This window comes from Notamacropus eugenii, chromosome X, assembly GCF_028372415.1.
Source record: "Notamacropus eugenii isolate mMacEug1 chromosome X, mMacEug1.pri_v2, whole genome shotgun sequence".
Classification (NCBI taxonomy): domain Eukaryota; kingdom Metazoa; phylum Chordata; class Mammalia; order Diprotodontia; family Macropodidae; genus Notamacropus; species Notamacropus eugenii.
In genome coordinates, this window is record NC_092879.1 from 55,915,806 (window position 1) to 55,939,606 (window position 23,801).

Sequence of the window (23,801 nt, forward strand, 5' to 3'; positions counted from 1 at the left end):
GGACTAATGAGTAAGGGGTCAAGAAGTAGGCTCTTGGAATATCATATCTGAAGCAATGACCCTGTCACCTCATTCTAGTTCCATCTCTGTCAGTGACCCAATGGAGGCGAGAAACTAAATCTACTTCTTAGCTCAATCCATTCACCGTAAGACTTGAATGTGTCCTCTGCACCAATACCCACACACATGCTTTCTGAATTACTAACATCCTTAAGACTACATAATTAAAACCACATTCAAGGCATAGCATTTTTGTTGGTATCAATAGGAGACAAGGTCCAGAGAGGGGCTTTAGGGTCATCTCCTCTGACAGTGAAAGTTATAACAGCATTCAAATTGAGTGCAGTCTTGTACCTTATAAATTAACCCACTATTCAGATGTCCATCTGAAAATAATTGGAGGGGGGAGGGGGAGAGAACAAAATAACTCTCCTTCTTTGGAAAGTCAAAAGCCTCAGTTTCAAAAGGGACCCCACAAATGGATAAGATTACAAGCAGTTCTGCTATAACGAGACATATGTGTTCCCAAAAAAGGATAGTGCTACACAAACTCATGCAATAAAAATCACAGAATTTATGAGGAAAAATGGAATTAGGGACATAAGGCTGAAAAGTTTCATCAGTCCTGTGACCATCAAACAGTTTGAATAAATGTGGGCATGAATGAATTCATGCAAATATTCCAGGTTATTAATTCTTATATCAAATACTTCCAAATAAAGAACAATTATTGAGATAAAAAAATAACTTCGTCAATGACACGTTAAAAAAAAGATAGGAACCTAATAAAAATGGTAGCAGTTTTATACATGTCAAATGGTTAGGAAACATATAAATACTACAATTAATAGTGTCAGAAGCCCCAGGCTGCAAGAACAATTTGGGCAGGACACAATTCCAGGCCTGAGGCCTCAGAGTCAGAGGTCATAGCAGAAAGGGGTAGGGATGGGTATAGGGGTGGTGAGGACAAGATCTCCTCAGCTTACAACTCCTATTGCATCAGAAGATAGCTATATAGATATCTATGGATATATTAAATATGACATTTTAGGCATTTTACCTTGACAAAGATCTGAAGTTTGCTTGTGGAAGTGGGTGTCAGAAGGGCTGCATTATTGTGAAGTGGTACAGTTTTCTGCATTCTTGTTCTTTTTCCAGGAAGAAATTGAGTAGTAGAAAATTCAAAATTCACTTTATGTTCCCTGATATGTCAATAAGTGGAATAGGTTTGAGTTTCTGAAACACGTGTTATAGCAGAACTGACTGTACACTAAAATAATGTTCAGTAATATCAGTTGCTCTGATTTTTTTGCAGTTAGTGAGGATAATTGTTTCAATTTAATATCACAAATAAGTTTATAAAAATAATGCTTTGTGTTCAACGAATATTTCCCACTAGGAAAATTTCTTTAACTGAAAAGACTTGGGAGGGATTAACTCAAAAGCCAGAAGATGACTGTGCTTGTTCACATGCACTCAGGGAGGATGCATGTAGGTAAGCACTCAGGAAGCACCCTAACAACTCTCCAGGACTTATCTTGCAAGTTGCCAGAAGCAGCCACCTATCTTACCAGTCAGGAGTCAACCCATACAATCAATTCATTCCTCACTCATTTGAGCTAATTCTAGCAAAGGGTAATGGCAGTTAATGAAGTGTGAATTATAGAATATTTTAAAGAAATGTAAACACCTATAAGAATTTCAACCAATAGCCGAAGTGTTTCCAAGTGGAGGTCTTGCTAGGTTTGCCTTAATGGGCAAATAATCCATTGAGAATTAGAGCATTATTTACATACACTTAATTAATGAGTTTGCTAAAGTCCTTGAAGACAACTTGTTTTCTCAAGTAAATTAAGCATGTCTCCTGTAATCTCAGGTCTGCTATTAATTTGCGGAGTAGACCTCCTCTTCAGAATAATGCAACAGGAACCTTCAACCTAAGTCAAGAGTCAGTATCAAATTGCTTGAAATTCCTTAAGGAAGTTGCTGTGTGCAAAAATCATAAAAATTATTCACTACATCACAAAAATACCATGTCTTTTATTTCTTGTGTTATACGTATACTCAGATATGCATAATAAAGGCTATTTAAAAATTTGAGATATTTCATCAGGCTAAAGAACTTCCATGAGCATGAAATTGACTGTGAGGGTAAGACATGACAGTCTCTTTCCTCATACTTTGTCCCAGGCTCTAGTCCTCGTTCTAACTACTCTTGGCCCACAGCAACTAGGAGGGGAGCAATGAGCGGCAATGTGGTGTGGTGTAGATAATTACCTATGGGAATCATTTCTTAACTAACTGTAGCAAACTTATTTCAGTGACATTTTTTAAGCCTTTCTACCCTAAGTAGACAGAAAGTACCAAAATTCCATTCCACTCATAACTGGATTGTGTCACTGTTAAACCCAGCAAGTTTCTCAGGAGCCAAACGCTATTTAAATCATTTTCATAATTCTAAAATGCCTGTAAGACAAGTCCAGTGTCTAATTATACCACTTAAATTTGTTGAAGATGTTTGGGGGGGGGGTGTTTTTTTAACTTCAATAATAAAGGAGCCCAAGGGTTTTAAAACTCTAATAATCTAATAAACTTTGCTAAGTGAGCATTGTAACAGATACGCCTGGATGGGATTTGTAAATGCCAGACAATTTCCCCTGATCTTTATCAGCGAAAAGAAGTCTAAAGCTTTGGCAGGAAGAAATTAAACTTGGTGCAAAATAATACCATCTGGCCAAACGGCATTGGTCAGACTAGCAATCCCTATAGATGTCAAACTGAAGAGTCTTAAAATGAACTCTAAAGGGGGGTGTGTGTGTATGTGTTATCTTTTATGAGGTGTTAGGAAATGTTGCCTTACTAGTATATCATGGTAAGACTACAATTCTCTTCCTCTACTATGCCTCCTACTAGGAAATCATTAGTATAGTAGAACAGATGCTAAATTTGAAAGCAGAAGACCTGAGTTCAAATCTCAGTTCTACCACTTACTAATGTGTGACCAAAAAAACATTTGACTTCTCTAGGCCTCAAATTTTTCCATCTATAAAATGAGAAGATGAGATAATCTCTTAGCTCCTCAGTGCCATGTTATGCACTTGGAGTAAATATATATCCAAAAATGTCATTGAATTCAGGCAGGATTCAACTCAGTGCTGTTTGAGCCTCCCTTTGCAGAGGCTGAATGAGCAGAATACACATTCTTGGGAGAAGAAAACGGTGGCAAGTGATACTTCTCAAGCCATCTTGTAGGCTACCAATGTTGAGGCTCCAACACACTTTTAGGTTCACTTAGGAAGTATCATCACATAACTAGAAAGGTCTTAGAAGCATGAAACTCTTTTCCCCAGTTGGAGGGAGACAACAAAACCACACTGTAGAAGATAAGACCTCATCAACTGGGAGACAAGATAAAAAGTCAGACTTGCAATTTTGTTCAACATGTTTTTATTACTTTCAGCTCTATGTGGCACCTGGGTCAACCTTGACAAGGAAAAACCTACTTTAGGGAAAAGAAGAGTAACTTGGAATTAGCATAACATAGGTCCAAATGCATTGTTTTCAAGTTTAGAGAACAGTTTTTTCCTTAAGGATGTTCATCACCCCACCCCACCGACTTCATTCGTAAGCCACCCAATTGGTCTTCATCCTACTCAACCACTGTAGTAGGACCACTGTCATTCACACTATTTTTACTGGAACATTTTCCTCTCTTCAGTCATGTGATTTGGACAAGTTGTGTTCCATAGATGAGTCCCCTCCTTTGTAAAATGAAGGGGTTTGACTAAAAGGGGTTTCAAGGTTCCTTTCCCAGCTCATGTCCTGTTTTAGAATTTTCTTCCCATCTTTTCTACCACTCCTCTGCCTCCTTTTTCTGACTGCTCTTTCTTTTTTCAAACCCTATCCATGGGCATTCACTCATGACTTTGTCATTGGTATACTGTTTTTTTCCTTTTATATTCTCCTTCACAGTTCAGTCGCTCTTTTGATTTCAACTACCTCTTCTAGGCTTATGATTTTTAAATCTACATCTCTAGACCTGCACACTATTTCCATATTTCCAACTAAATATCAGCCATCTCTGGTTGGATAATGACAGCAGGTCACATTTGTTTACTCTTTGCCATTTTACAAAAGTTATAGTACACATATCGTTAGCCCTGTTGTACAGATACAGAAATTAAGGTTTAAAGAATCTGTAAAGTGACCTTGGTTAGGTAAAGGGGAAAGGTTGAGGCAATTGATAGAATCTACATAAAAGCCATATTGCAACCATAAAGTTTTATCCAAAGAACTGTGAGTAGTTATTCTTTCAGGTCAAGGAGATAGTGTGGGCAAAACACAAGCTATGCTGGGAGGATAATATAAGGGAATAAAGTGAAACAAAGCTAGAAGAATAAGTTGTGATCCACTGTGGAGGGCCTTGAATGCTATTAAGGGTTCGGTTCTTTATCTTATGGGTAACAGGAACCAAAGTTTGTGAGAAGGTGAATTTTATGAAAACAATGTTAGGGGAAGATTAACAGAACATGTAAAATGGAATGGAAAAAGGAATGGGGATACTACTAAATACTACTAATACTACTAAAGGTAGGGAGCGCAATTAGGAGACTACTTCAACAATCCAAATACTGGACTGGCATCGGACATGACACTGGATCTGAGCTAAAGGAGTTTTAATGACTCAGAGAGCTCATTAATACAGATAAGTCGAATCCCCACCCCTACTCTGCAGAAGAAGAATATGGAACATAGGCTCCTGTTTTCCACATTTTCCTGTAAGTCTTCCTTAAAAGATTCAACCAAAGTTCCAAAGGCCATCCCCTGGGTCTTTGTGTACAAACCTACCACTTGGATAGTTCATCCAGTATCACTTGTCACATGACTAGACTATCTCCTTTCCAGTACAAGGCATGATAAAAGAAAAAAAATCGACAGTATGTCATAGCTAACCAGACGTGGGGAATGAGGGAAAAATAGTTTAGGCACAGGGAAAATCAAGAAGAATTAACCTTGTTTTGTTTGCTTATTTGGGTTTCTCCTACAGTAAGTAAGGGGGTGGTACTGGGTTATGATTGTTGGATGAAAAATTCAAAATAAATAGCATTCAATTTTTTTTTAATATTTAGCAATAGGGACTAGAGCTGCAATTTCATTGGTATCAGGAAGTTACAGGTAAGTAAACTCCCTCTAACAATTCAGGTCAGCACACTCTGCAACTTCTAGTCTTATCACTGAGACGCTGAGAGATTTGCCCAGGGTCAGATAGACAGGATGTGTTAGCGGCAGGCCCTGAACCCAGGTCTCCTCGGCTTCAAGAATGGCTCTGCATGTACTATGCTCTGCTACCTCTTCTTAGCCCCAGAAAAATCAATGAAAGAGAAAGGTCTTATTTCTGTATTACCATTCCTACTTTGGAGAGAGAAAAGATTCCTTTTACTATACTATTGGGAGAATTCAGGTCTCTAAGACATATGGTTCATTACCCTAATATCAGGTAGAACAACTCCATGAAACAGACAGAGGAGGAGAAACATATGTTTTTTTTAAGTACACAAATTCCAGGCAGGGAGGAGTGATGAAAAATCACTCCAGACAAATTGGTATCTTCCTTTCCTGGAGGGTGGGGACAATAATTATTTCCTTTACTTAGAATCAGAGGATGTTTTTGCTGCTGCTGCTGATGCCAGGATTTAAAAGTTACAAGTGCTCCTGAAATGAGGGCTATGATGGAAGGTCATCGGAACATGTGATCTGACACTGAAGGGATCTTTACGATCTTGTCCAATCCTCTTTTTAAGAGTGGGGAAACTGAGGCCCTGGAAGTTTCTGTGAACCATTTTTTCCACCTTCCAGCTGCCTTTAAAGGCAATTTTCTCCAGGTTATTTTTAATCAACACAAAGACTACCTTCCTGCCCAACTGGCACAGAGAAAAAAGATTTGCAGTGCTCTTTATTTCTGGAATTCAACATTCAGCTAAAACTCTATGGCTTTGACATAATCCAAAGTTATGAGTTTACAAGTTAAATGACTTTAACCACCCCACATGCTTTAAAAAAAGAAAAGAACAGAAACTCTAATAAAGAATCCCATTTAAAAAATTGGTAACCAAAGATATTTTCCTGAGTCAGGGAGCCATCAAAGCGAACTAATTAAACTCACCATCTTCTGGACTCTGATGAGAAATTCACTCTTTTATAATGGGATTACTAGAGCTTTGCTGTACAGCTGAGTGGTTTGATTAATAATTTACATTTTTGAGGATATGTAACTTTACCTCATGTTCATAGTATGTGTTCCCAAATTTCTTCTATTTGGCTTAATGTTGTTACATTTAGCTATAATAAATGAGTTAAGTTCTGATTAAAAGTCAATGTAATTATTCCCTCCTGTGGATTATTTTCCAAGAAGAAAGGGCTATGTCAGAATAACATCAGTTTATGTCCTGGACCTTAACAAGGCTCAGGTCTAGTGAGACTCATGCAGAGAAACATGAAAAATAAGGGGGCTAACAGGTCGGTGTGCGAAGGGGGGTGAACCAGGAGGGGCAGAGAGGAAGATGGAGAACACAACTTGGAGCCTTATTCTAAAGACTTACTGTACTATAAAAATCTAAATTAATAAATGATTTAATCTCAAAAATGCATTCCTCAACATTGCAGCCATTATTTAGTCACATATTAACTGTGAAGGGGGTTGGGGTGGGGGGGGAGGAACAAAAGACTTTCCTTGATTAAAGTGCCTGAAGTTATTTCAATCATAATTGCCTTGAGGAGTTATTCTTTGCTTATGTACTAACCTTGGCCAGATTTATTAAAAGGCTGGTAGTGGTGGGAGGGCAAACCCAGAGGGATAAAATTATTTAAAAACTGTGAAGGGCAGATGGAAACACAAAAGGGAGAAGAGAAAGAAAAGAGGCAAATTTCTTCACTTGGTTTTTGCCCTCCACAGGTAGAGAGGAATTGAATGCAACCTTTCAACACAAACAGTATCAGCTAGTGGGTGACTCCATCAAGGGGGACCCAGAAGGTATCTTTCTGCCAAGACTCGGTGTGGTTAGTCACCTGGTATTAGAAACATTAATTATGCACAAAGAGCCCATAGTGGGGCCAGATGGGGACCTAGGAGGCTTTAGGAAGTGACTTCTGGCAGTATTGAATTTCTGTGGGAGTGAAGTCCTTTTTTTGTAAGGGTCACTACCTAGATACTCTTCTTTCTAGCAAAGGTGTTCTGTGACCTGTCTAGATGTGGCAAAAGTAGAAAAATTCCCTGGGTGTTGTTCTTGTTGGGGTCACTGGACCCAGAATTTTTAAAGCTGTTCTCTAACCATGACAGAATCAATGAGAAGACTGATCCTGCATCCCAACCAAAATGTCGTTCAAAATTATGGAGATAAGGAAGAAAATTCTGACGGCAAAAAGCATCTTTATTCTTTAACATTGTATAGAACATAAACATTTAACCTAAACAATGCCATCCCTGAGAGAGTTCTGAAAAATAACATGGGAGGAGAGGGTGACCCTCTAGCGCCTGCTTTCTAGAAACTCAGCATAAACTGTGATAATGAGCTTTGAGGCTGCTTGGGAGAATAAGGGTATGAGGACTATGTTCTAACTACTCCATGGCCCCAGGAGGAATGAACCTGAAAACCCCAAGGAAGGGCAATGCTCTCTAACTCTTCCATCTTTACCCCACCCTCTGAGGTCTTTGAGAAAGCCTTGAGATCTAGAATAGAGCAACATTCAAGCTCTTCTATATTCCTCCTCCAACCAAGACTTCAGAGAGATTTTCAAAGAGGGCCCCAAATCCTCCCAGATGGTCCATTTATCATCTTCTATCTCTTTACTCATCATAACTTCATGTAAACCATTAAGGAAGACCCAAGAGTTTCCTCAGATGGGCCATTAATCAAGATCTTTCATCCCCTAGCCCAAATATAGCTCCATGGAGACCATCATTGAAGGGCCAAGAGCCACTACAATGAACTGTTATTCTAGCTCTTCCATTTTCAAGTCCAACCATAGCTCCATGGAGACCAATCAAGGAAGGCTTGAGATTCCCTAGGCTAATCAGCTACCATAGCCCTTTCATCTCCTGCCTCAACCATGGCTCCAGGGAAACCTTCAGGGAAGGCCTGAGTGATCCTTGGGTGTCCTGCTACTCTAACTCTTACATTTCCTGACCCAACTGTAGCTCCATGCTGAGTATTATGGAAGGCCCGAGACCTCCTGAAGTGGCCAGTTACTTTAGGACTTCCATCTCCTCTCCCAACCATGTTTCTATGAATACTATCAGGGAAGATCTGAGGCTCTCTGGGATAGATAGTTCTTCTAATTCTTCCATCTATTTGCTCAACCACAGCTCCAACAGGGAAAACCCAAGACTTCCTGGAATGGTCACTTACTCTAATTCTTCCATCTGCGGGCCCAACCATAGCTCCATGGAAAGCTTCAGGGTGGTAATTCCAAGAGCTCCTAGGATGGCCAGTTATTATAGTTCTTCTGTCTCCTGCCTCAACCACAGCTCCATGGAGACCATCAGGGAAGACCCCCATAGGGTATGCACTTTGTCTAATTCTTGCATTTGCTTGTCCAATTATAGCTCCATAAGGACTATTAGGGAAGACCCAAGACCCCTTGGGATCAGCAGTTACTCCAACTCTAGCATCTACTCCAGCCATAGCTTCAAGAAAACTATAAGGGAAGGTCTGAGACCTTCTGAAAGAGGCAGTTCCTTTAGCTCTTCCATCACCTGGCTCAACAAGAGTTTGAGGGAGTCCACTAGGGAAGGCCCAACACCTTTTTATGTGGGCAGTCATTCTAGCTCTTCTATCTCCTGGCCCAACCGAAGCTCCATGAGGAGCAACTGGGAAGATCTGAGGCCTGTTTTGTTGGGCTCTTCCATCTCCTATTCCAACCATAGATTCATAGAAACCTTCAGGGAAGATATAAGGCCACCAAGGAGAGGCCATTGGCATGGCTCTGACCCCATCTTCCCCTACAAGAGAAATTAGAGTTATTTGGAAAAGGCTGAGTTACTCTAACAAAGTTCATTTGGCATGATATTGCTCTTTCAGCTCTGTCCCTCCCACTGCCCAAAGAGTCAGCATCAGGTCAGAGCTGAGGCATCCTAGGATAGACAACATGTTGTACTCCAGCTCCTTTCTGCCGCCTTCTTACTAGATGCTCTACGGTGCCCCCTCGGGTGCTTCATACCACCTGTGAAGTGTGACAGACAAGTATAGTATTCCTTTTCTTTCATCTCCTCCCCTGCTGGAGACCTTACTCCTACCATCCAGACAATGGAAAGATGATCAGCTGAGGGCACACTCTGCCATGGCAACCTGAAATCATACAAATGTACTTCTTTCCAGCTCCTTTGCTGACTGGGCACATTCTGCTAAAGCAATATCCACTCACACAAACATTTAAATTGGAATTTAAACAAAATAACTATTGCCAAATTCTTCCATTAACTGAATACCAACTTCTTTGCAACACCCCTTGACCTCTGTCACCATGCCACCCCTGGCTGCCTCCCAATCCACTCATTCATCAATCTCTATTATCTAGTTTTGTGCTAGATTCACCATTATCTTCTTGTTCTCTCTACTCAGATGAGTTCTATTCCTCCTCTAGCCCAGTCTAGACCAGTGTACTGTGACCTCTTCATCCCCAACCCCCTCACAAACTCCCTTAGGCTCTCCAGAGTACTCCCTTTTACACTCTCACTTTTTCCCTGAAACAATATTCTCCTTCGAGGAGCATTACAAATTCCGGAATGTTCTGCAATGGGTACCACATTATATCATAGATTAGACTTAGAACTAAAAATGAACTCAGAGATCATTCTAGTCCAAACTGTCCCCATTTCGCAGATGAGAGAATTGAGATCCAGAGAGGGGAAATGACTTTTCCAGGATCACCCAAGTAGTAAGAGAAAGGGTCTAGGAATGGAACCCAGATCCAGAGCTCTTTCCATCAAACCACCTTGCCTTTCATCTAAGCCTGGAAATCCTTTCTGATAACATGTGTTCTTCTATTCTACTTTCAAATGTCCTTTGTACAAAAATAGCACTAGATATGTAGACAGAAAGCCTGAGTTCAAATTCTGAATCTACCATTTACTATATTGCTTAGGACAAGTCTCTTCTCTGCCCTGGGACCCAGTTTCCTCTTCTGTCTTATGAGAAGGCTAAACTAGATAATCTCCAGATCTAACACTCTATTGATTCTATAGCTAACCCTACATTTTGCGCTCATCATTACCTCAGCCTCTCCCTATTCTCCCAGCCTATCTCTTGTATGCAACCTTCAATTTCTCTGTCCATCCAGCCTTGATCCATTAGTTGCCACAGCAAGATCTGTCTGTTATCATCTCAAATCCCCCAACCTTCTCTCATTCCTGATCTACTAATCCTCAACTTTAGGAAACCTCCTCTCCTGCTCTTGGGCATAGCTGGGGAAAACCACTGATTTAGTCCATTATATGTTTAAGCTATAAAACTATCAGCTGGGTCCTGAGGCAATCGTATTTAACACCTATTGATCCCCTATCTAATTACCCACAATCATAGAAGATGACCTTGCCTAGGTTTTAGCTGATATCAAGGCCAGCCAAAGGGAGCTCCCTCAGTTCTCATCTTCTACACCTCAAAACTTCAGGGGCTTCACAGATTTTCTTTCTTCCTTAATCTCTAAGGAAAACATTCCTACTTTTTACCAAGACTAAGGATTCCCTTACATCTTATCTCCCTCTTTCTACAATCATTTCTCTCTGTAGCATCTTCAATTTTTTCTGCCTACAAACATGTTTAAGTATCCTCCATGTTGTTTTTAAATTTGCCTTGGTACATACCAAACTCCTGTCTCTCCCCCTCACCCCTGCCCCTTTGTAGGTTGCAGATCTATACCTGATGCTTCTACTTCCTTTCCACCTACTCAGTCCCTTACGATCTGACGTTTGTCCCTATAATGCTACTGAAAATGCTCTCCAAGGATCAAATCTTTTCCTCAATCTTTAGATCCTGCTCAACTTTCTCCATAGAATTTATCACTTCCTAACTCCTCCTCTCTTGATACTCTCTTCCTCCTTCAGCTCCAGAGGCACTATACTCTTCTGGTATTCTACCTACCTCTCCTAACCACTCCCTTCCCACCTCCTTCACTGTGTGGTACAAAGAATTCAGAGGACCTGAGGGCTGGACCAGGTAGCCTGGGAGATCTCTAAATGTATCCTTTTAGCCCTTATTTCTTTCTGTGGGGATTCCTGGGAACTCTTTCTCTGTATATTTTTTGCCCTTGTCAACTCATACCTTTCAATATTAGCTCTATGCAGATGAATCCCCAACCTAATTTGGGGATTCCTGATCTCCAGGCTCATATTTCTCATCTTTACCTTTATGACTCACTCAGACTCCAAGTATACTATATCCTCTTTACTTCCCTATTTCTGTAAGTCATACTGGAAAATCTGCAGTCATCTGTGGATATAAGAGGTGAAGAAAAGGGAAAAGGCAATCCTGTCCATTTCTCCCTCTGTGATCTCTCAAAACTATCCCTTCTCTTCCATTCCCACTCTAATACAAGACCTCATTACCCTGGATATCCTCACAAGAGCCTCATATTGAATCTCACCACTCTAAACCATCCTTCCCACCTCTCCCCAGATTAATGTTCCCTATGCATGTCCATGCTACCTGCCAAGTAAGACAAACTCCTCATCCTGACATCCTGGTCTAATTTTTTCTTATCCTACTCCCTTTTTCCATAGCTGGTTCATTTCTGGCTCAGAGGAGGCAGCTATGTGTCTCAATGGATAGAGCATTGAGCCTGGAGTCAAGAAGACCTGAGTTCAAATTTGTCCTCAGACATGTACTAGATGTGTGACCCTGGGCAAGTCATTTAACCTCTGTTTGCCACTGGAGAAGGAAATAGCAAACCACTCCAGTATCTTTGCCAAGAAAATCCTGTAGATGGTAGGGTTCATGAAGTCACAAAGAATCAGACATGATTCAACATCACTACTCCTTTCTCCATACTTTATTCTCCAACCAAACTAAAGTCCTCATTGTCACTTGCCATGAAGCCCCTTCCCCTACCCTGTTCTTCTTCTGAATGGTAGCTACCATCATTCCCTAGGCTTAGAATTGCCCTTCCCCCATCTCTCCATTTTAAGATGGATAGGATTTCAAAGACTTAGCTTGAATAAACTCACTCCTCCTAAGCCAGAAATGACTATTTTCTCTTATATCTTGTATGGCATACTGATTGTATTCTCTTACATACTTACCGTGTTCTGTTTCACGTTATGGTCATTTGGGGATGTGCTGTAGCTCTCTCTCTCTCTCTCTCTCTCTCTCTCTCTCTCTCTCTCTCTCTCTCTCTCTCTCTCTCTCACACACACACACACACACACACACACACACACACACACACACACACACACACTATTATAAACTCCAAGAAGCACTGATAATGTCTTCTTTGAGTCTTGCACCTCTCCCAGTGTGTAGCTCATTGCTGAGCAAGAAGTAGGCACTTAATGTTTGTTGAATTGAACCGTCTTCCCAGAGGGGCTCTTTGAATTCAGGTAAAAGGACGGAGAACACAATGCCTTCCTTTTCCCAACCTTCCTCAGGAGACATACAATTACACTCAAGAAAGACTTAGAGACCAGGAACCCTCTCCTGATTATAAGTCACTTGGCAATGTGTTTTCAGTCCTCCATTTCAATTCAAGAGTCCCAAAACGGAAAGAGGCAGGGCAGGTGTCATTCCCATTTTACCAAAGAAAAGCTGAAGCTCAGAGAACAGAAGTCAAATGCCCCAGATCCCACAGCTAGCAGATTGAACCTCAAGTCTAGGTACTCTGCCAGCAAATCCAGTACTCATTACACTATCCCATGCCGAGAAGTATTTCAGGCACCCAAAGAAGCAAATGCAACTGTGGAAGAGAAAATGACCAATATAGAAAGCCACAGCCATCCCAAGGAGACACATATACCATGCTGGAACACTGCACAGAATGATATACCAAGAGTTGCTATTCTCTATAAGCACTAGCAAATGGATATTACCAGTGATTAACAGTGGCCACTGGAGTCTATGAAGAGATTATTCAGGTGCTGCATGACACAACACTACTAGAGTGAAACCTGGGACCAGGGCCAAGCGATGGAATTCAACTCCCATGACGGCTCTGGTGACAGCAGGCTTTCCAGGCCCTGCATCCTCACATATGAGTTTGGATACTGTCTGTGGTGGCAAAGCTCCAGCAAGGCTGGACCTCCAAGAGTTCTGGCCTGTGTTTATGTGACCCCTGGGAGAATGGGGGTCTGGGAAACTCCACTCTCCTCGTCTGGCCTGAGGCAGAAGGGTCATGATCTGGAGAACCAGAGCTCAAGAAAGGCCAGCAATGCTAAGATTAGCCCCAGGCTCTAGTGAACTGGATCTTTGAGCATTCTTATCGAGGTGCCCCCCTGCACTTTAACAAGAAACAGAGTTCAACAACAAGGACTCTGGCAACTAGAAAAATCACATCACATAGTGGCCTTGGAAAGAGACCCTGGTCTCAATGAGACCTCAGACTTCAGATCAAATGTCAGGCTAAAGAAACCCAACTCCAAGGTCCTATTCTGGATGGCAATCTGTTCCAGGACAAATTACACCAGTGACACAAGTTTCCAATAACAAAGGTTACAACTTATTCCACAGTCCTACGAATCTACCTCATCCAAGGTCAACTGCCCTGAGCCAAATGACCTAAAGAGAAAGGATGACCCTAGGCAGTCACACAGAATGGAGGGCAGTCAATCAAGCAGAACAAACATTGCCAGGATGCATTTAATCAAAACATGAAATGACAGCATTGGTGACTGCCAAGCCCCAGATGCAGGCAGAGGCCAAGCTAGGGCCTAAGCATCATGGTGCCTTGGGAGCCATGACAGGGCAGCTATTCATAAGAAGCATGCCTTCTCAGTAGGGAATGAAGGAAAGACTCAACCAAATAGGAAGATGGTTTCTTTTATAAGTTACAGAATCATCACAGGCTCTGGGGGGGGTGGGGGGAAAGAATAAAACGAAAGAGTAGTTGTACTGGAGAGAGAGGAAGAAAGGAAAAAAGAAAGGAATTCTTTTTGCTTTCATAGAAGTTTTCCCAAGAAGAATTAATTAAGCAGAAACAGAGAAGCATTGGGCTGCCCCTATATTACCAAGCACATCTAAGTAAATGAAATTGAGCAAATGAGGCAAACAATGAAAATAAACAACTTTATTTTACTGCACCAATCATTAACAAAACACTATTAGGAAAAGAATACTCCAGCGACTGTAGCCAAGTACCTTAGGTTCAATTTATAAGGGCAAAAGGCCTCTTGAAAACTGAAATACAGAAGCTGAAAAGCTCCCTCTATCAACAAACCCCAGCAGTTTTATGTGGGTGTAGACCCAGGTTCTAGTGACCCTCTGATGCTTAGTACCTATGTCATTTTGAGCAAGTAACTAAATCTTCCGGGGTCTCAGTTTCCTCATGTGTAAAATAAGGAGATTGGACTGTTGTTGTTGTTGGCCTCTAAAGTCCCTTCCAGTTGAAGATGCAGGAACCTCTATTGGTCAGAAGTCCAGAAACCAGGAAATAAATATTCACAGCTTACATACTCCAATTGGGCCAGCCATTATTTAAAAGGACATCATGACTCGAGGACACGTTAAACATGACCCATCTTGATATGGTTGCAGAGAGAAATATCAAAGAACAATATTATATCACTCAGATGGGCAAATGGAAGTAGAAAATGAGAAATTACTCCAATGATCAGAGCAGCCAGGTGGCACTGTGGATAGAGCCCCAGGCCTGGAGTCAAATCAGACCTCAGACATGTTTAGTCACTTCACCCTGTTTACCTCAGTTTCCTCATATGTAAAACGAGCTGGAGAAGGAATAGCAAATCACTCCAGGATCTTTGTCAAGAAAATCCTAGATGGAATCACATAGAGTCAGACATGACCGGAACTACAACAACATTCCAGTGGTCAAGGTTCAAAGCCCTGTTGAGGAAGAAATTAGGGATTTGGGGTAAGAGTTACCCTCAATGTGATGGTTAGAAGTCAGTAACTTCTTTATGCCGTTTGGGGTCCCCAGAATGAGTGTTCAGTATAAGGTATAAGTACAGGAAAAAGGAAACAAATGATTGCTCTCCTCTATTATGAACTTTGACAATTAATAAATAATAATGGCAACTAACATATAGCACTTGTTATGTACCAGACACTATGCAAAGTGCTTTTACAAATATTATCTCATTTGAGCCTCACAACAACCCTGGGAGGGTGAGGTAGGTGCTATTAGCTCCATTTTATATTTAAGGAAACTGAGACAGACAGGAGTAAAGTGCCTCACCCAGTATCTGTGTCTGAGGCTGAATTTGAACTTGTGGATTCCTGACTCCAGGACTACTCTTCTGTGCACTCTGGTGCCACCTAGCAGCCATAATTACATACTATCCTTGAACATTCATCAGTTGTGTCACAGTTAGTTTTAGTCAAATAGAGTCACAGAACCAAAAAAATGTTAGAGAAGGAAGGGACTGACCCCCACATTTTTTACAGATGAAGAAACTGATGCCCTGATTGAGTAAACTGACATTGCCAAGGTCACATAAGCTGGGATTCTAATCCTGGTGGTCACAGTGTTCTTTCTTCCACATCCCATTACCAATAGCAGATGAAAGGCAATCTTTGATTTTGTCTGTTTGAAAACTACATGAAACACTGTGACTCCTCTCTCCAACCAAGCAGCTGTCTAATAGTACCTCTGAAGGACCATGTATTTTGTAAATGAACCATCTACAAATAAATTAATTCAACCAAAAGGTATCTCTGAAGCAGAAGATAATTTGGCTCAGCTTTTCCTTCCTTCTTCAAATCTATCCCATTTTCCCATCATTTCCAACCACTCTGCTTCTGGGCCAGGTCAGTCTCCTATCTATTTCAGGACCTGCCTGAATTCTTATACTTCAATGGGTACACAATCTCATCAGCCTACTAGGTGGGCTCCAATGGGACAGATTGCAGCCCATCTGTGATTTTTCATCTTGTGTGATTCCCACCTGGGTCCTCCTTTAATTCTTCCATAGGAGATTCACCCAATTCAATTCAATAAACAGCAATTTTGCTAAGGGTCTTTTATTAACTGGTTACCAGTGCAGCATGGGGATTATCTGGATTTCTGCACTCATGGTAATCCTGCACCTTTTCACATGTATGTTAACTGAGGCAAATGGGTAGATGAACCCATGTGAGGCAGTAGGTTCTGAGGGAAGCAAGGCTCCATACTCAGTCCATCTTTAGGGGTGGAGCATCCACCTTCATCAGTCATGGTGAGGCAAGGATGCATTCATTCAAAAGGCACTTATTAAGGACTTACTATGTGCCAGGTATCATTCGAGGCACTGGGGACACAACAAAAACAAAACAGCTCCTGCCTTCAAGAAGTTTCCATTCTACTGGAAGAAGACAACCTACACAGATATATGCATATACAGTATATAAACAAAACAAACCCCAAGTAGTTTAGTGAGGGACAGTACTGACAGGAAGCTTGGGAAAGAAATGCTTCATGGAGAAAGCCGTGCTTGAGCTAAGTTTTGAAGGAAACCAAGGAGTGTAAGAGGCAAAGACAAGAGCAGAGTACATTCCAGGCATAGAGGACAGCCAGCACAAGGGTATGGAGATGGGAGATGGAGTGAAGCCAGTTTGGCTGGACTATAGTATGCGAGAAGGGGAGCAATGGATAATGAAGCTGGTAAAATAGTCTGGGGCCAGGATTTAATGAGAGCCTATAAATGCTAGAAGAGTTTATATTCTATCCTAGAGGCAATAAGCAAAGATTGGAATTTCTCAAGTAAGGGAATAACAGGGTCTCATGTGCATTGCAGGAAAAAAACACCTGGGCAACTGAGGGGGGGATGTACTAGAATGGGGAGGGCAGTATGAGGATGACCCTGAGGGGTGGCCATGTGAGCAGCGACAAAGGACTGTATGGGAGAAACGACATGAAGAGAGAAAGGAGAACATCTAGCAACTCAAGTAAGAACGGACTTGCAGGATGCCAAGCCTCAAAGAAGAGAGAACAGGTTCCAACAAGTCAATTTTTCTCACTTTCTAAATGAGAATACTCTAGCTGTATTTTTAAAAAGACTATCCAAAAACCATCTCCAGGAAACAATACAATCTCATTCCAGACTGAAATTAGAGGTTTGAATTACTTTTTCTTCTTTATTCCCCATTGGAGTGGGGAATTTCTAGTTTGGGAATTCCCTCTCCCAATGTACGTAAGCAATTTGCCTGTTTTGAAGTCTTGGAAACTTGTGTGGAACAGAGAGAGATTAAGTGATTTGCCCAGAGTCACACAGCCAGTATCTCAGGAAGGACTGGAACTCAAGTCTGTCGTGACTCCAAGGCTTAATAATCACGTTGCCTCTCTTCTTAAGAGACGGTATACAGCAAGATGAGAGAAAGCATCATTTACACAACAAATGAAAAACCCTCCTTACCCAACTTGGCATTCAGTTAATTCTCCTGAGATTAGTGAATAGTTCCCAGACAAGTAGAGAATGTCAGGACCAGGAACTTTGATGACACACAACTTTCCTGAAATTCAGGCAAACCTTGAAAGAAAGTGTGTTTAAGCCATCATGGGGACACTTCAGTAGAAGATCTGAGCATCAGAGGCTAATGTAGATAAAAGTGATAACTACTCCATTCTCACTTGGCCAATGGGCACACATATACACATGCGAGCACAAGTGTGCGCCCCTCCCCAACACAGTCAAAAGATGAAGCTATCTAGCTGCCCAGCCCAAGGACTCACCTTGAAACACTGCAGCATTCTGAATAATCACAAACTTGAGCTCCATGCTTGCAGACTGAAGAAGCTGTTCCATGTTCAAGCGAGCCAATATTTGGTACTTCTCTTCCATCTTTCGTGAGCAACACGTTGGACCCTTGGAAACACAAACTTGCAAGTCGGAACCTGGAAAAAAACAAGTTTTCAGTGAGTTTCAGTAGCCAGCGGGTCACACAAGAGAAGCCAAACAGCACCACTGATGCTCTTTTTGTAAGATAGGAAAGTGCCACCTCTCCCAGGAAGCTCTCCTGGATCATATAAGTGGTGATAACTTTCCCCATCGGACTTCACTGGCACTTTATTATGTACCTCTCTTATACACTGAAATATGGTGTACTGTTTTATATTTAAGTATTATTCCTCCCATGGGTAGAAGGACCCTTATTAGAGGAAGCCAGGTGGTGTAGTAGAGCACTGGACTTGAAGTCAGGAAGAAGTGAGTTTAAATCCAGACTAAGATACTTACTGGCTGTGTAACTGTGAGCAAGTCACTTAGCCTTCTGTCTGTCTCAGTTTCCTTAACTTTCAAATGGGGTTAATAATAGCACCTATTTTACAGGATTGAGAGGGTAAAATGAGATATTTGTAAAGTTCTTAGCATAGTACCAGGAACATAAAAAGGCTTTAATGAATTGTTTCTTTCTTCCCATCCTTATCTAAACTTTGCATCTCACCAGGGTCCAACATAGTGCTTTGCAGACTGAAGGTCCTTAGTAAATATCTCTTTAATTGTCAAATTCATTAGTACCCTATTCCGTAGTCCTTGATGTTTCTCATTTAGCTTTATTACTCATTTATTTTAAATAACTAACATTAAGCTGATGCAGTATTTAAACTCCTATTTCTAGTACTAAGGTATATTAAGAAATAGTAATATCTAAATTGGTACGAGTAAAAGGATGAAGTTTCATCCTAAGACCTCATAGTTTTTTTCGTGCAAATGTTTAACACAGAAAATCTCAAGCTCTTGTCTTTGCCACTCCTTTCCCATAGCCCACATTAATGCACCTTGAAGAATGGGGTCTCATCACAACTGTAAAACACGATGATTTCTCTCTTTATCCCACAGGCACAAGTGTACCTTCAGCTGTACTGTTAAGTCTATCGATTAGAAAGAAGGCAGATTGTGTCAACGGTGAATTACTGCAAAACTTCAATTACTAGAATGTTAAGATAACCAGAGATCTTCATTTGCTATACAACACCCTCAGGCCAATGGCAAAAACCACAAGGAAACAAACCAACGTCGGCAATTTTGTTCCTCTTGCCTAGACCCCAAAAGATCATGAGATCAATGGACTTAAGAGGTAAAAGGGACCTTCAATACTATCTAAGGCAACTGCTGAAGCAGGAATAATGACAAGGTGGCTAGGGTGCCTCTATGTCTCCTGGAGTCAGGAGGACCCAAGCTCAAATTTTCCTTACTTACTATGTGGCCTTAAGCAAGCCACTCAATCTTTGAACTTCAGTTTCCCCATCTGTCAAATGAAGGCATTAGACTAAATGGCCTCTAAGGTCCCCTGCAAGTCTAAATATATGATTTTCTGACTCTACTGCTGAGTTATCTAGTTCGTTTTACAGATGAAGACACTGAGGGCCAGGAACGTTTAGCAATCCTCCTCTCTGAGCTTCAGTTTCCCCATTTGTAAAACGAGGTTAATTACATCTTGAGTACCCACCATCACACTATAAAAATAGGAGTTTGTTGTCGTCATCATCACCATCATTGTCAGAACTATTACTTCAGTTCTTTGTGAAGCTCAGATGAGATAGTGTATAAAGAGCAATTTATCAGCTTTAAATCACTACTTAGCCATTATTACTGTTACTGTTGTTTCTCAAGGACAGCGAGGTGGTAAATAGTAGAGCTCAGTCCTTCCGATTCAAATTCTGGCACCCTTTCCATTTCACTTCCCTCCTGACTTTAGGAGATGCACTGAAATCAGTGAACACTCTACACAATTTTCTATATCTTTTTGCAACTTCAGGCCTGCACACTGAAAATGTGTGTGCAAAATGATGACTTCAAGGTTCTGCAAAATGTTAAGTCAGTAAGTTCAAATTCAGTTATGGTCACTGCATCATATTTAAGACAAGAAAGAAGACACAAACACGTCAGAAAGATATCTTTCTGACGTGTTTGTGTATACATGTATGTGTGTGTGTATGTATGTACGTGTACACCAAGGGGCATGAAAGGAAAACCAAGCATTGGATAGGGTAGCCATGGCTTCAACTGAGTTTCTGTTAGCACAAGAAAACACAGTGTCAAAATGAAGAGATCTAGGATAAAGGAGAATTGGTTAAAAGAGTGGGGACTCCAGAGGGCACAATGAAATAGGAAGGCAGACAAGGATGAAGACCAAGGATGAGGTAGGGATAAGGTACATAGTGATGGGAGTAAAGGAAGAGAGAAAAAGAAAGACTTCCTAACAATTAGAGCTACCTCAAAATGTAACAGGCTATTTCTGCAGGTAGTAGTTCCTTCCCTTCACTGGTAGTCTTTAAACAAAAGCTGGATGGTCACTTTTTCAGAATTATTATAGAGGGACTCCTTGTTCAGGTATAGATTGGTCTATATGGCCTCTCAGGATTCTCTCCAAACTGAGATGCCATGGTCCAGCTCCTGCTCCTTCTTACTATGTGACCACAGCCAAATCAATCTCTCGGGGCTTCAATTTCTGCTTCCATAAAATGGGGATAACTCATCTAATGTTATGAAAAATACATTAAAGGGAGGCCATGACTTCTTCAAGATTAATGGAATAAAGGGGTACTCCTTCCTGATAATTGGTTTTGGGAATACTTTCTAATGACTTTGGGGGTTTTTTGTGGGTTTTTTTAGCATGCAATTTTTTAAAATTATTTTATTTGTTTTCAGTTTTCTACAATCACTTCCATATACCTTAGATTTTTTTCCCCCTCACTTACCCTCCTTCTCCCCTACCTCCCCAAGATGGCATGCAACCTTATATAGGTTCTACACATACATTCTTATTATTAAATACATTTTTACCTTAGACATGTTGCATAGAAGAATTGAAATGAGTGGGAGAAACCATAAAACAAAACAAAACACAAGAGAAAATGGTCTGCTTCATTCTGCGATTTGATTCTATAGTTCTTTCTCTGGATGTGGAAGGCATTTTGCCTCAAGGGTCCATTGGGAATTTTTTAAGTCCTTACATTGCAATGTAGTACTAAGTCTACCAGAAAAATTTCGCGCGCACTGTGGTTGTTGCTGTGTACAAAGTTCTCCTGGTTTTGCTCCTTTCACTCAGCATCAGTTCATATAAGTCTTTCCAGGTCTTTCTGAAGTATTCTTGTTCATCATTTCTTTTTTTTTAAATTGAATTATTTTATTTGTTTTCAGGGTTCTACAATCACTTCCATACATCTTAGATTTTTGCCCTTCCCTTTCCCCTTCCCCCCTACCTCCCCACTCCCTCCCTGAGATGGCATACAATTTTATATAGGTTCTACACATACATTCCTATTAAATATACTTAAACCTCAGTCATGTTACATAGAAGAATTAAAATGAATGGGAGAAATTATAAAACAAAACAAAACATAATACAAAAAGAAATGGTCTGCTTCATTCTGCAATCAAATTCCATAGTTCTTTCTCTGGATGTGGAAGGCATTTTGCCTCAAGAGTCCATTGGGAATTGTTTAAGTCCTTGCATTGCAATGAAGTACTAAGTCTACCAGAAAAAATCCTCACACATTGTGGTTGTTGCTGTGCACAAAGTTCTCCTGGTTCTGCTCCTTTCACTCAGCATCAGTTCATATAAGTCTTTCCAGGCCTCTCTGAAGTCTTCCTATTCATCATTTCTTATAGCACAACAGTATTCCATTACATTCATATACCACAATTTATTCAAGCATTCCCCAATTGATGGTCATCCCCTTGATTTCCAGTTTCTAATGACTTTGTGAAATAACATTTGCTAGGCAATATTGGGCAGCTTATGTGTATGCTTGCTCTACCAAGGGCATTAAAGCAGCCCCTGTGTAAGTATGAGCAATTGTTTCGGTTATCTTCACCTGAAATGGATTTTGACAGGTTTTACTTTTTAAAGTCAGAAATCAAATTCCTCCTGCTTTGGCTCAGATGACAACGGTCCTCAATCAGGGGAACTGACTCAAAGGGCTATCCTATTTATTCAGCTACCCTGGAGGAAACTGCTGCCAAGAACAGGAGAGGGGCTAGTTGTCACTAAATCTAACCAAGCACCGCGTAAGAGGGTGAAGCCAAAATACCATTTGGGGTTTAGAGACAGTGACATTTATAGGAAATCAAATTTAAACTCTCTTCTACACAAGCTTCAAGCTTATTTTAAATGTGCTCTAAACACAAAAGCTTTATGATTCTCTACAGGGAAAGAAAACCATAGCCAGTTTGAGTTCACTAGGCTCTTACTACATAAACTTGCAAAGTTTAACGATATTCCAAAAAGAAGGATGAAAGGGAATGGAGTTTACTGGGGCAAAATGGAAAAAAGGCTGAAGCTGGAGTCAGAAGACCAGAATTCAAGTGCTGACTCTGCCATTTAATAGCTACCAATGTGACCCTGAGCAAGTCATTTCACCTCCATGAACCTCAGTTTCCTCATCTGGAAAATGAGGGAGTTGGACTAGCTAGATGACTTCTGAATTAGATTTGAAATAAGGTTGGTTGGGTATACACAGATGCAGACACAGACATACACACAATTTTCTACTAGTTCCTAACAGATACTTTCACATCTTGCTATCCAGTTGGCAAATACACTAAGCTTTGGGAAAAGTGTGTAAGTCTCTGTACAACACAGGTGAGACTTCCACATATGGCACACCCATACTCTCCTCTACCTCAAAGTCCCATAATGCTTGTTCTGCTTACTATAATAACAGTCCGACAGTCTCCACTTTACAAGGGTGAAACTGAAGCACAAAGAAAGTAGGGAAACTAGGGTTATACAAAGAGCAAAGACAAGATATAGATGGAGGCTTATTGAATCCTACTCTTTTCTTGCCATTGTACCATGAAGCTGGGTTACTTCCTGAGCAACTAAATAAGTAATTTCATTTAATTTCGATGTAATAATTCAGAAAGACATATTAAAGCATTCCACAACTTTTCTTTGACCTAAGCTCACATAAATCCCACAGTTTTACTATCCCTGCCAGTTCAAGAAAAAATTGAAACAACTCTTTAAAGGAATAAAACCCCAAAACATTATAAACACAATGTTTTGTGAAAAGTACAACTTTATACCCTTTGACCCAACAACACCACTTCTAGGTCCGTATTCCAAAGACATCATACAAATGGGAAAAGGACTGACATGTACAAAAATATTTGTAGCAGCTCTTTTTGTGGTGGCAAAGAATGGGAAATTGAGGAGATACCCATCAGTTGGGGAATGGCTGAACAAATTGTGGTATATGACTGTAAAGGAATACTATTGTGCCATAAGAAACGATGAGCAGGCAGACTTCAGAAAAACCTGAAAGGACTTACGTGAACTGATGCTAAGCAAAGTGAGCAGAAGCAGGAGAACATTGTATTCAGTAACAGCCACATTATATGATGACTAACTTTGATAAATTTATCTCTTCTTAGCAATGCAAGAATCTAAGACAACTCCAAAAGATCCATGGTGGAAAGTACTGTCCACACCTAGAAAAAGAACCATGGAATCTGAATGCAGATCAAAACATATTATTTTCCCTCTCTCTCTCTCTTGCTCTCACTCTTGTTCTCTCGTACTTTTTTTGTGTGTTTCTTCTTTTGGGTGGACTCTCCCATTGGTTCTAATTCTTATGTACAATATGACTAATATGAAAATAGGTTTAATATAAAATAATCAAGTGCAATTTTAATTAAGACTAACTTCTATTATATT

The 23,801-nt window shown here is 40.6% G+C and overlaps 1 protein-coding gene across 1 annotated transcript in view; it reads right to left on the reverse strand.

Annotated features, from left to right (window-relative positions):
- GPC3 (glypican 3) overlaps window positions 1–23,801 on the reverse strand; it is a 719,980-nt gene that overhangs the window by 666,791 nt on the left and 29,388 nt on the right. Inside the window, exon 2 of the mRNA XM_072627102.1 lies at window positions 17,872–18,033. Coding sequence (XP_072483203.1) covers window positions 17,872–18,033 — 162 coding nt within the window. The remainder of the gene's footprint in view (window positions 1–17,871; window positions 18,034–23,801) is intronic.